Source organism: Hyperolius riggenbachi, chromosome 4 (assembly GCF_040937935.1).
Source record: "Hyperolius riggenbachi isolate aHypRig1 chromosome 4, aHypRig1.pri, whole genome shotgun sequence".
Taxonomy (NCBI): domain Eukaryota; kingdom Metazoa; phylum Chordata; class Amphibia; order Anura; family Hyperoliidae; genus Hyperolius; species Hyperolius riggenbachi.
In genome coordinates this window covers 241,079,398-241,093,010 of record NC_090649.1, presented here as the reverse complement: position 1 = coordinate 241,093,010, position 13,613 = coordinate 241,079,398, and the positions used below count along the sequence as shown (strand labels likewise).

At 41.8% G+C, this 13,613-nt stretch overlaps 1 protein-coding gene across 1 annotated transcript in view; it reads right to left on the bottom strand.

Moving 5' to 3' along the window:
• The window catches only part of MYO6 (myosin VI), a 393,572-nt gene that overhangs the window by 156,267 nt on the left and 223,692 nt on the right, over nt 1–13,613 (bottom strand). Inside the window, 1 exon segment of the mRNA XM_068281511.1 lies at nt 8,478–8,569. Coding sequence (XP_068137612.1) covers nt 8,478–8,569 — 92 coding nt within the window.

The window sequence follows — 13,613 nt, the reverse complement described above, 5'->3', positions numbered from 1 at the left end:
GGGACTCTCTCTATAGGCAGTAGCAGTGTTAAGAAGCCCATACACTCAGCCGATTTTCTGGCTGACCGATCGATCCCGATCGATCGCAAATCGGTTGGCCAATCGACCGATCGATGGCCGATTTCGATCGATGGCCGATTTCGATCGATTTCGATGGATTTCCATCGAACTGGCAGGGTGGAAAATGTAGGTCGATCTGATGAGATTGCTTATCAGTTTGCATTGGCCTTAATGGAAATCTGATGGCAAAAAAATGCCATCAGATCAAATTTCAATAGATTTCAAACTGAAATCTATTGGAATTCTATCCTGGTAAAAAATGTTCTAAAAACGCATCAGATAGATCATCAGATGCATTTCTCATCTATATGCTGCCAATCTGACGAGTGTATGGGCACCTTAAGGCCTCTTTTCCACGAGCAAGTGAACTGCGTACTCAGCAAGCAGTTACCAGGCAGCTGTGAGCAGTTACCAGGCAGCAGCAAGCAGTTACCAGGCAGCAATGAGCAGTTACCAGGCAGCAGCAAGCAGTTGTGAGAGTTTGAGAGGCATTTCACTGCCTATCAACTGCCCGTGGAAAAAGGGGCCTAATGCTGGGAATACACAGGTCGATTCTGGCGCTCAATGTTGTGCCCGATCGTTTTGCCCGATTGATTCTCTTATCTTCTGATCGTTTTTCTTATCTTTTTTTCAATTAACTTCAATGGTGAATCGAGCCGCAGAACAATCGAACGGTGATCGGACATGTTGGAAACTATCTATAGAGCCATCTTAATGGCTCAGAATCGAGCCGTGTATTCCCAGCATAATACTGGGAATACACAGCTCGATTCTGAGCCAGTTAGATGGCTCAAAAGATAATTTCCGACACGTCCGATCTCCCACCCGATCGTTTTGCTGCTCGACTCTGCATCGAGGACAATGCAAAAAGAAAAAAGAGCGGAAGATCAGAGAATCGCCTGCGGAATCGAGCAGCGAATCGATCGAGCAGGAGAATCAAGCAGCAAAATAGAGTGTTGCGCAATAACTCCTTATTGAAAAGTTAATGCATAAAATGCATTTTAAACCGCCAGCATGCAAGAAAATACTCAAATAATTTTGATAGTGCTTTCACCAACTTTCAGGTACTTTTTCAGTTATAAAATGTTTAAAAGTTATTTTAAAGATAATATGAAAATTATTTCCTAGGAGGTACTCTGGAGAAAAACATTTATTGCATAGGGACCATAATATTATATTAGTTTATTTTCACATTAGGTTTGCTTCAAATGCACCAGGAACACTACCGGACCGCTCTCTTTGAAAACCGACAATCTCTCTAAACCCTGCAAGTCATAAAAAAAAATATCTATCTATCTATCTATCTATCTATCTATCTATCTATCTATCTATCTATCTATCTATCTATCTATCTATCTATATATATATATCTATATCTCTATCTATATATATCTATATATCTATATATCTATATATCTATATATCTATATATCTATATCTATATCTATATCTATATATATATATATATATATATATATATATATATATATATATATATATATATATATATATATATATCTATATATACAGGATCTTTTCAAAAAATTAGCATATTGTGATAAGGTTCATTATTTTCTGTAATGTACTGATGAACATTAGACTTTCATATATTTTAGGTTCAAATACATACAACTGAAGTAGTTAAAGCCTTTTATTGTTTTAACATTGATGATTTTGGCATACAGCTCATGAAAACCCAAATTTCCTATCTCAAAAAATTAGCATATTTCATCCGACCAATAAAAGAAAAGTGTTTTTAAAACAAAAAAAGTCAACCTTCAAATAATTATGTTCAGTTATGCACTCAATACTTGGTCGGGAATCCTTCTGCAGAAATGACTGCTTCAATGCGGTGTGGCATGGAGGCAATCAGCCTGTGGCACTGCTCAGGTGTTATGGAGGCCCAGGATGCTTCGATAGCGGCCTTAAGCTCATCCAGAGTGTTGGGTCTTGCGTCTCTCAACTTTCTCTTCACAATATCCCACAGATTCTCTATGGGGTTCAGGTCAGGAGAGTTGGTAGACCAATTGAGCACAGTAATACCATGGTCAGTAAACCATTTACCAGTAGTTTTGGCACTGTGAGCAGGTGCCAGGTCGTGCTGAAAAATGAAATCTTCATCTCCATAAAGCTTTTCAGCAGATGGAAGCATGAACCCATTTTTGAACCAGAAACAGCGGCAGAAGCGCCTGACCTGGGCTACAGATAAGCAGCACTGGACTGTTGCTCAGTGGTCCAAAGTGCTTTTTTTGGATGAAAGCAACTTTTACATGACATTCGGAAATCAAGGTGCCAGTCTGGAGGAAGACTGGGGAGAGGGAAATGCCAAAATGCCTGAAGTCCAGTGTCAAGTACCTACAGTCAGTGATGGTCTGGGGTGCCATGTCAGCTGCTGGTGTTTGTCCACTGTGTTTTATCAAGGGCAGGGTCAATGCTGCTAGCTATCAGGAGATTTTGGAGCACTTCATGCTTCCATCTGCTGAAAAGCTTTGTGGAGATGAAGATTTCATTTTTCAGCACGACCTGGCACCTGCTCACAGTGCCAAAACCACTGGTAAATGGTTTACTGACCATGGTATTACTGTGCTCAATTGGCCTGCCAACTCTCCTGACCTGAACCCCATAGAGAATCTGTGGGATATTGTGAAGAGAAAGTTGAGAGACGAAAGACCCAACACTCTGGATGAGCTTAAGGCCGCTATCGAAGCATCCTGGGCCTCCATAACACCTAAGCAGTGCCAAAGGCTGATTGCCTCCATGTCACGCCGCATTGAAGCAGTCATTTCTGCAAAAGGATTCCCAACCAAGTATTGAGTGCATAACTGAACATAATTATTTGAAGGTTGACTTTTTTTGTTTTAAAAACACTTTTCTTTTATTGGTCGGATGAAATATGCTAATTTTTTGAGATAGGAAATTTGGGTTTTCATGAGCTGTATGCCAAAATCATCAATATTAAAACAATAAAAGGTTTGAACTACTTCAGTTGTGTGTATTTGAATCTAAAATATATGAAAGTCTAATGTTTATCAGTACATTACAGAAAATAATGAACATCTTTCACAGTATGCTAATTTTTTGAGAAGATCCTGTATGTATATATATATATATATATATATATATATATATATATATATATATATATATATATATATATATATATATATATATATATATATATATATATCTATCTCTATCTATCTATCTCTATCTATCTCTCTATCTATCTCTCTATCTATCTCTCTATCTATCTCTCTATCTATCTATCTATATATATACACACACACACACACACAGAATATTGTAAAATCTAGTACATAAAACCCAATTGAGAATTCATTGCAATCCCAGTTTCCAATGTGGTCAAAAATTAAATACACCAGCTGTAGTGACTATAATTAACCATCTCCTACTTTTAACCCTATCCTAACTGTCCTACTATAACATTGCAGTTCTCTAACGGGTTTATTGGCCACACTGTTTCTATAATAAGTTTGTACCACTGTATGGAAAGCATATATGCACAGTGAAGTATGAGCAATGAACAGATGTGCATGGAAAAATGAATACAAGACTGTGGGTAAAAAGAAAGTAAACAGGCAGACTATAATAGGCAGAAGGAGGCATTAGGAATACAGAGCAAAGTACTGGTGCGTGAACGATGGGAAAGTATGCATGTTGGAAAGAAAAGCTGTTTAAACTTCATCTATAAAGGATAATGCATAAAACAGTGAAATATCCTAAAAATCTAAAGTATTCTTCAGTAGGTTTAGAAAAGAAACCATAAAAAACAGGCATTTGCCTCTATCCTAAAATCGTTCAGCTCCAGTCTTCCACGTCCTTTTGATCCACCCAGGCCTACCTACCGCCTCACAGAAGCTAGAGGCAAGTTATGATCAAGGACACAAAGTTAGAGGCATGCAGCTCATTTTTCTCACGGACCGCGAAGAAGAAAGGGGAATATAAAGAATGATGTCCCCACATAACCAGCATCTGTGGGACGCATTAAGAAAGGAACAGAGCTTTGCACATAGCATGCAAAAATCAATTGTAATCAAGATTTGGAAGAAATGGGGAGCTTTTACCATAACAACATTAAAACTTAACAATTATAACTTTTGTATAATGCAGTGAGCGTGGAAGACATCCCCCCCTTCTTTGCTATATTAACAGATTAGTTTGTGTAACAGGTGAAATCATCCTGTGGAATTGTTTCTTCCTGCTGGGGAGCTGTGGATTTGTGTGTTTCCAGGACATACAGAACTGCTTGTTCCAGCACCAAGAGCCGCGCTGTGTATATGCTGTGCGCAGAGAGCTCAGAGTGGAGGCTTTTGCTCTAAGCACGAGAAGCGCACACAAATAAATGACTATGTGCTTATTTTAGCTTTCCAAAGACAAATAACACTGCAATGTGGGCGAAGGAGACTAGAGCACCTAGTGTGTGAAATTACAGCTCTCCATAGACATAAGCCGCCATGAAATCTCTCTCCACTCTCCTTCATCCTAACACCTAACATACATATTACTCAAGTTAGATAAAAACATTTGTGAAAAATCAAACATACAGAGGGGAACATTTCCTAAGGAAGTACCACAGAGAAAGGAAATCACATAAAGAGGTTTATATTTCAAAGCATTCAAACAAGTGGAAATCGTCCTGCTTTATGAAGTCCCCCTGTATTTGGTTGGATTGCTGAAGCAAACACCACTATAGAGCTAGTTCATGGTTATGTGGCGGCTCTGTCTCATGATTCTCTGGCATCTGACAGTTGCCCAACTGTCAATCTGTAGTCTACCTAGGTGAGTCAGTGACAGCAGGCTGGACTGTCAGTGGTACAGGTGTCTGTCAATTATGGTTCTTCTTGAGCACTGCATTACAAGACTGCTGCTGTAACATGGTAACAGATTTAGGTACTTATCCGTTAGCCGGGCGCATCCGGCAGGTGGCGCTGTTGTAGCTAATTTCATTCATACTTTCATTCATACATACTTCACGTAGTAGTGTCAATGTAACCGCCGCAGGTGGCGCTAATTTTCTGCCCTTCTCTCCTATAGAACACTGCCACCCGTCGTTCGTCGCAAGCAAACAACCAGGATTCCCTGCCGCGACTAACGACTCTGGAGGGACACGCATGTCCCCGCCGGCTGCCAGCATTGTATAGAAGAGAGAGGGCAAAGGGGGGGAAGAACAGACGAAGCCGGCGGCTTCACCTGTTACATTGCCGCCGGCTTCATATTAATTCCATTAACTGCAGTTTACTTCAAACACCATTTATTAGTTTACATTAACACAGTATTGTTACGTTAACTAGAAATTCAATTAGCGCCACCTGCAGCGGTTACATTGACACTACTACGTGAAGTATGAATGAATGAACGTATGAATGAAATTAGCTACAACAGCGCCACCTGCCGGATGCTCCCGGCTAACGGATAAGTACCCACATTTATATTAAAACAATGAGTAAACATCAGACAAGCACCTATTAACATAGTGGCATTTGGTTGCATTGTGGTTGTGCAAAGGGAGAACCTCAACCATGGCCCAACCCTTACAGCAAATATTTGTCTAGCTGAAGACTTGCTAACTGCCTGACCACCACAACAGCCACTTTGCAAGTACGTACACATTCGTTGGTGAGTGGCCATTAAGAAGCTGTAACCACACCACAACTGTCAGGAAGAGCACTCACTTCATTACAACATTTAGTGGTAAAAGACATAGCATGCTATAATATCCCAAAACCATACAGATAGGGTAACTGGTCTCACATAAGAATTGGTCTTAGACTATAATAGTAACACAAGACCGTGATTGAAATAAAGAAATTGGAGGAGCACTGAATATTGCTTTGAAAAACATTACTTGTTCCTTATTAAAAGATTATATATCTAAGCATTATGGATCATATAAAAATCCCTGGGTTTCTCTGTAAAAATATTCCAGATTTAAAAAAATGTAAAAAGATTGTGTCTATATATGAGAGGGAGGAAGATGGCAAGCATTATAAATATTCAGCATTGTTTGGGACATTTCATTGAGTATAGATTATTTTTTACATGTATACACACAATCTTTTAAACTAGTTTTAAGGTCTCTTGGCCTATTGCATACCATTGTGGCTACAAATACGGAATATTTTTACAAGGAAAACTAGGTAGCTCTATGTATGTGGGGTGTATGATGTGTGAACCCTAAAAGAGGCATTTTACCCAGTGATTTTTATATGACCCATCATTCTTTGATATAGAATATCTTTTAATAAAGAACAGGTGATGTTTTTCAAAGCAATATCAAGTGCTCCTCCAATTTCTTTGTTTCAATCGCGTTCTTCTGTTCCCATTATAGTCTACAACCAATTCTTTTCAGGGACCAGTTACCCTATCTGTATGTTTTTGGGATATTATAGCATGCCATGTCTTTTGACCACTAAGTGTTGTAATGAACTCAGTGCTATTTCTGACACTTGTGGTGTGGTTACAGCATCTCAATGGCTTCAGATCACACACCAACAATTGTGTAGGTACTTCCAATGCAGCTATTGTGGTTGTGCAAAGTGGCTGTCAGGCAGGCATTTGTCTTCAGCTTGACAAATATTTGCCATAGGGGTTTGGCCATGGTAGAGGTTTTCCCTTTGCACAACCACAATGCAACCAAATGCCCCTATGTAAATAGGTGCTTGTATGAGGTTTGCACAGGTTTTAATGTAAATTTGTTACCATATTACAGCAGCAGAGTCTTGTGATGCAGTGCTCCAGAAGAACCATAATTGACAGACACCTGTACCACTGACAGTCCAGCCTGCTGTCACCGACTTACCTAGGTAGACTACAGATTGGCAGTTGGGTCTGAGAAATAGCTGGTGACATGATTATACTGTATATACACACTATGTAAAAGTGCATTGGTAGAGGGCAGCGCTATATAAATACACAATAATAATATCTGCTTGGAGCATTTCCCAAATCAGCCAGAACGATTATCTAAGCCTGCTGATCTCCACAAAGGGTACCTGACTATAAACCAAATATAGAAAAGAGGCGGTACACCACTGGCTGCAAAACGTTGCTTGTATTACGGAACAATGACACTACATGTTACAGATATGTAGGTCCTTCATCAGGTGCATAAATGCACCGCCTGTTTTCTACATTTGCTTGTACTAAGACTGTTAAAGCAATCTGGTCAAGACTAGGCACAGACATACTCCAAGGCACTTACACCTAGGGTGCCGTCTACCTGGATTGTTACTTTGCAAGCTTGGTACCTGACTGTACTCTCCCCACACTGTCAGACTGGTCTAAAAGCTCAATAAGTTCCATTTAAAAAGAGGAAAACAATCATTGACGCACATTTCCACATATAATAAGGCTAACGCAAATGCTTTTTATTTATAGGTTTCGCTAAGGCAAGAGCTTTTTACTATTTTATATTTTTCTGACTACTATACCCTTTAAACTGCTCTTGTGGAAATTCCTCTAGGTGCTTGAAAGATGTATGGAAAGCAGGCATAAAAATGGAATAGCTGTCCAGTAAAATCAATCAGAAACAAACAAACCATTACTCTAAGCAACTGCTCCAGTTTTCCATGGGCTTGTAAATAAGCCCCTTAGGAATAGCATATACGGGCAGTTAAACCATGCGGTTCAGCTACCCAGCAGCAAGGCATCGCCTGTCACTTTCTTACTGTACTTGCAATGGAAAGGGGCAATCCATACAAGCAGCTAAGGTCAGCCCTTCCTGCATAGCTGAAAAGATTGAAATTTCAAATCTGGCAGCCAGATGTCACCAATGTAGTGAGCTGGATGTGGCTATGGGCCAGCCATCCCCAGGTGAATCCAGCCATATGTGAATGCCACACAAACAAAGCGTAGCAAGGCTGGAGGAGCACCAACGTCTAAGCAGATAGTGTGCCAGGATAACTCTTCCCCAGTGCCTTCAGGGGTATATTTCAGATTCAGCCACACAATTTCGACGGCACCACTTGAAATCGCTAGAAGTCAAAATGTTCTTTATTGGATCATGTTAAAATTGGCGTCGGTACTACTGATTCAAGTAGTGTCGACCCAATTGTGTTGCTGACACAAACACAACAGTGAAGATTGACAGATGATGTACCTACCACCTGTCACAGCCTACATTTCTTTACAGAACAACACAGCCCCAAAACGGAGAGGTATAACATTAGATAGCAGTTCCCCTTTATACACTTTTTCAGAGATATTAGGTCTTAGACACCAGTATTAAATGCAACATGATAAACATTACGTGAAAACTCAGATATAAAATAAATGAAAGCATCTACAAAGCTGATAGCTGTTGCTTATCTCCCAAGTTAATTTATGCATAAGCCCTGAGGCTGTTATGTAAACGTGTTTAAGCATGACAGGTGACATTTCAGGCAGTATCTGCTTACCTCTTTCAGGATTCTTTCATTAAAGAACTGCTGCAGCTTCTCATTACAGTAGTTAATGCAAAACTGTTCAAAACTGTTGTGTTCAAAGTATTCTGAGAATAGAAAAGATGAGAACAATGAGTTTTACATAAACCTTTTCACGGAGTACAACGACTCTGTAGTGACTTTAACCATTTACTTTCTATGCAGGGATAAAAGGTAAGAAAATACAGAACTCAGAATTACTGGTTTCTTGCAGGGGAAGTCTGAGATTAAGATTTTGACCTTCTAGCGAACTTGAAATGAGGAATATGGAGGCTTGTTTCCTTTTAACAATGCAGAGTGCCTGGCTGTCCTGCTGATCCTCTGCCTATAATACTGCTAGTCATAAACCCTGAACAAACAGGTAGATCAGGTGTTTGACTTAAGTTTGACCGTATTTGCTGCAAGCTTGTTTCAGGTGTGTGATTCAGACACTACTGATGCATGAAAGATTAGACAAATGCCATGCAACTGCTATTGATTAAAAATAAATAAATCTGTCAGTCTCCATATCCCTCTCCCTTCATGTGTGCTTTAAAGGACTTCCGATTTGAACAAAATCAGTTTCTCACCTGGGGATTCTTCCAGCCCTAGCAGCAGTCTCAGTCCCTCGTTGTCCCCACTGGCCACCCGCAATGACGACGACTCGATGTTGGGGGCACTCGTACCCACGCATACACACCATCTGGCACATACTGCGCAGTAGCTATGCTCAGGCGCAGTAAGCGCCAGATGGCGTTGAAGCACTGGCACGGCACACAAGAGCTGACCCCGCCGGCCGGTTGCCATCATTGCCGGCATCCAGCGGGGACAACGAGGACCACCAGGACTGCAGTGAGGGACTGAGACTGCTGCTTGGGGCTGGAAGAGGCCCTAGGCGAGTAAAAAAACTGATTTTGTTATTTGCATCGGAAGTCCTTTAAGCTAACAGGTCTCCTAAAACCTTATAATTAGGGACGGTCAATGAGATACAAGGAATTTCGAGTAGACGCAGGATTATGCAAATTTTGGATGCAAATTTATGCAGCTTGAAAATTGACCAATCAAATTTTACCTTAGCAAATTTTGATTGGTTCATTTTCAGGCTACATATATTTGCATACGAAATTTGCATAATGCTGCATCTACTCAAAATAATTTGCATCTCATTGACCATCCCTACTTACCATTCTGTCTTCACCATGTGCACTGTGATGTGTTTTATTTATGTAAACATTCCTCCAGGCTGGAGAACATTAGTTATCATGTACACCTGACCTGGATTTAACACAAAATTCCTTATAAGGTAGTATAATTTAAAAATCTTTGCTTGGGTCGTTTCAGATACCAATAAGTCCTGCTGAAAGGTCAGTGAATTACCAGCTCTGCAATTGCAGTTGCTTTCATGAGCACACACAGTGAGGATTTCTGTCTCTTTTTCATTTAAAAGAGGTGAGCTTGATCTAATAATCTAGCTGCAGATGTATGGACGTGACAGCAGCCACAGGCCTTCTAATTCAAAAGCTTGTCATCAATCATAACTAGAATCCCAAACAAAACAGGAAAGGTTGGACACTTGTCACAATTCATTTATGCCCTCTAAAGTTTTTTTTTGAAAGAATCTCAGTAAGGGCTCAGACTATAAGTGCTTTTTGGGCTCCAGAGCTTTCTGAGAGCTTTTTTTAAAAAAAACACTCCCATTGACTTACATTAAAATTGCAGTCACAATTTTACTGTGATTTTAACCACTTGCCGACCGCCCACAGCCGATGGGCGGCGGCAAGGGCTGGGCCCAAACGACCGCAATACGCCCATCGGCGGCGGGCGTGGTTATGCGGCGATTGCGTCATTCGTGACGCGATCGGCCGCCGCCGACAGGCTCCGCCCCCCTCGCGCTGTAACCCGCCGGCCGTTCGGAAGCGCCGGCGGGTTACTAGCTACCGGATCGCCGCTACAAAGTGTATAATACGCTTTGTAACATATACAAAGCGTATTATACAGGCTGCCTCCTGCCCTGGTGGTCCCAGTGATCGAGGGACCACCGGGGCAGGCTGCAGCCACCCTACATTGCACCCAATCACAATGATCTCCCCCCCCTTCCCCTTCCCTCGGATCGCCCACAGCACCCCTCAGACCCCCCCCCTGCCCACCCCCCAGACCCATGTTTACACCCAATCACCCCCCTAATCACCCATCAATCACCCCCTGTCACTATCTGTCAGCGCTATGTTTTTTATTAGGTCCTTAACTGCACCCTGGTGGCTCCTGATCACCCCCCCCCCCCACCCCACACACACTTTCAGATCCTCCGCAGATCCCCCTCCCCCGTGGACTGTATACATCTATTCTCCCCACTAATCACCAGTCAATCACCCGTCAATCACCCCCTGTCACTAACACTGCTCCCTGGGGGCTCCTGATCAGCCCCCCCCCCCCCTGTGTACTGTGTCCATCTATTATCCCCACTAATCACCTGTCAATCACCCATCAATCGCCTGTCAATCACCCATCAATCACCCCGTCACTAACACTGCCCACTGGGGGCTTCTGATCACCCCCCCCACACACACACTTTCAGGTCCTCCGCAGACCCCCCCCCCCCCCCGTGTACTGTATACATCTATTCTCCCCACTAATCACCCGTCAATCACCCACCAATCACCCCGTCACTAACACTGCCCCCTGGGGGCTCCTGATCACCCCACCCACTCTCAGAGCCTCTCCAGACCTCCCCCCCTGTGTACTGTATACATCTATCCTCCTCTGTAATCACCTGTCAATCGCCCATCAATCACCCCCTGACACTGCTACCCATCAGATCAGACCCCTAGGGCACCCAATCACCCGCCCACAACCTCAGAGCGCCCTCAGACCCCAGCCCTGATCACCTCGCCAGTGCATTGCTTGCATCTATTCCCCCTTCTAATCACACCTTGAGACACCCATCAATTACCTCCTGTCACCCCCTAGCACACCTACCCATCAGATCAGTCCCTAATTTGCCCCGTGTGGGCTCTTGATCACTCGGCCAAACCCTCAGACCCTCTTCCGATCACCTCCCCAGTGCACTGATTGCATTTATTTTCCCCTCTAATCACACCCTGAGACACCCATCAATCACCTCCTGTCAAACCCCCTACCCCCCCCCCCCCCCCCCCAGCACTCCTATCCATCAGATCAGGCCCAATACAACCTGTCATCTAAGAGGCCACCCTGCTTATGACCGGTTCCACAAAATTCGTCCCCTCATAGACCACCGTTATCAAAATTTGCAGATGCTAATACCCCTGAACAGTCATTTTGAGGCATTTGGTTTCCATAATACTCCTCACGGTTTTGGGCCCCTAAAATGCCCGGGCAGTATAGGAACCCCACAAGTGACCCCATTTTAGAAAAAAAGACACCCCAAGGTATTCCGTTAGGTGTATGGTGAGTTCATAGAAGATTTTATTTTTTTGTCACAAGTTAGTGGAAAGTGACACTTTGTGAAAAAAACAATAGAAATCAGTTTCTGCCAAGTGTCACTTTCCACTAACTTGTGACAAAAAATAAAATCTTCTATGAACTCACCATACACCTAACGGAATACCTTGGGGCGTCTTCTTTCTAAAATGGGGTCACTTGTGGGGTTCCTATACTGCCCTGGCATTTTAGGGGCCCTAAACCGTGAGTAGTAGTCTAGAAAACAAATGCCTCAAAATGACCTGTGAATAGGACGTTGGGCCCCTTAGCGCACCTAGGCTGCAAAAAAGTGTCACACATGTGGTATCGCCGTACTCAGGAGTAGTATAATGTGTTTTGGGGGTGTATTTTTACACATACCCATGCTGGGTGGGAGAAATATCTCTGTAATTGACAATTTTTTGATTTTTTTTTTCACACAATTGTCCATTTACAGAGATATTTCTCCCACCCAGTATGGGTATGTGTAAAAATACACCCCAAAACACATTATACTACTTCTCCTGAGTACGGCGATACCACATGCGTGACACTTTTTTGAAGCCTAGGTGCGCTAAGGGGCCCAACGTCCTATTCACAGGTCATTTTGAGGCATTTGGTATCTAGACTACTCATCACGGTTTAGGGCCCCTAAAATGCCAGAGCAGTATAGGAAACCCCACAAGTGACCCCATTTTCGAAAGAAGACACCCCAAGCTATTCCGTTAGGAGTATGGTGAGTTCATAGAAGATTTTATTTTTTGTCACAAGTTAGCGGAAAATGACACTTTGTGAAAAAAAAAAACAATTAAAATCAATTTCCGCTAACTTGTGACAAAAATTAGGCACCCCCCAAAAATGCAAGGACAGTAAACACACCCCACAAATGACGCCATTTTGGAAAGTAGACACTTCAAGGTATTCAGAGAGGGGCATGGTGAGTACGTGGCAGATTTCATTTTTTTTTTGTCACAAGTTAGCAGAAATGGAAATTTTTTTTTTTCTCAAAGTGTCATTTTCCGCCAACTTGTGACAAAAAATAAAATCTTCTATGAACTCACCATGCCTCTCAGTGAATATTTGGGATTTGTTCTTTCCAAAATGGGGTCATTTGGGGGGTATTTATACTATCCTGGAATTTTAGCACCTCATGAAACAGGACAGGTGCTCAGAAAAGTCAGAGATGCTTCAAAATGGGAAAATTCACTTTTTGCACCATAGTTTGTAAACGCTATAACTTTTACCCAAACCAATAAATATACACTGAATTGTTTATTTTTCATCAAAGACATGTAGCACAATACATTTGGACAAAAATGTATACAGAAATTTTACTTTATTTGAAAAATGTCACCACAGAAAGTAAAATAAATCATTTTTTTGACAAAATTCATGTCTTTTTTGATGAATATAATAAAAACTAAAAATCGCAGCAGCAATCAAATAGCACCAAAAGAAAGCTGTATTAATGACAAAAAAAGGAGGGAAAATTCATTTAGATAGTAGGTTGTATGACCGAGCATTAAACCGTGAAAGCTGCAGTGATCTGAATGGAAAAAAAGGCTCTGGTCCTTAAGGGCCGAAAAGACTGTGGTCCTCAAGTGGTTAATGTAGGTCCATGGAAGCGTTTTTTAAAAAAGCTCTCAGAAATCTCTGGAGGCCAAAAAGCGCTCAGCAAAGCACGTATAGTGTGTC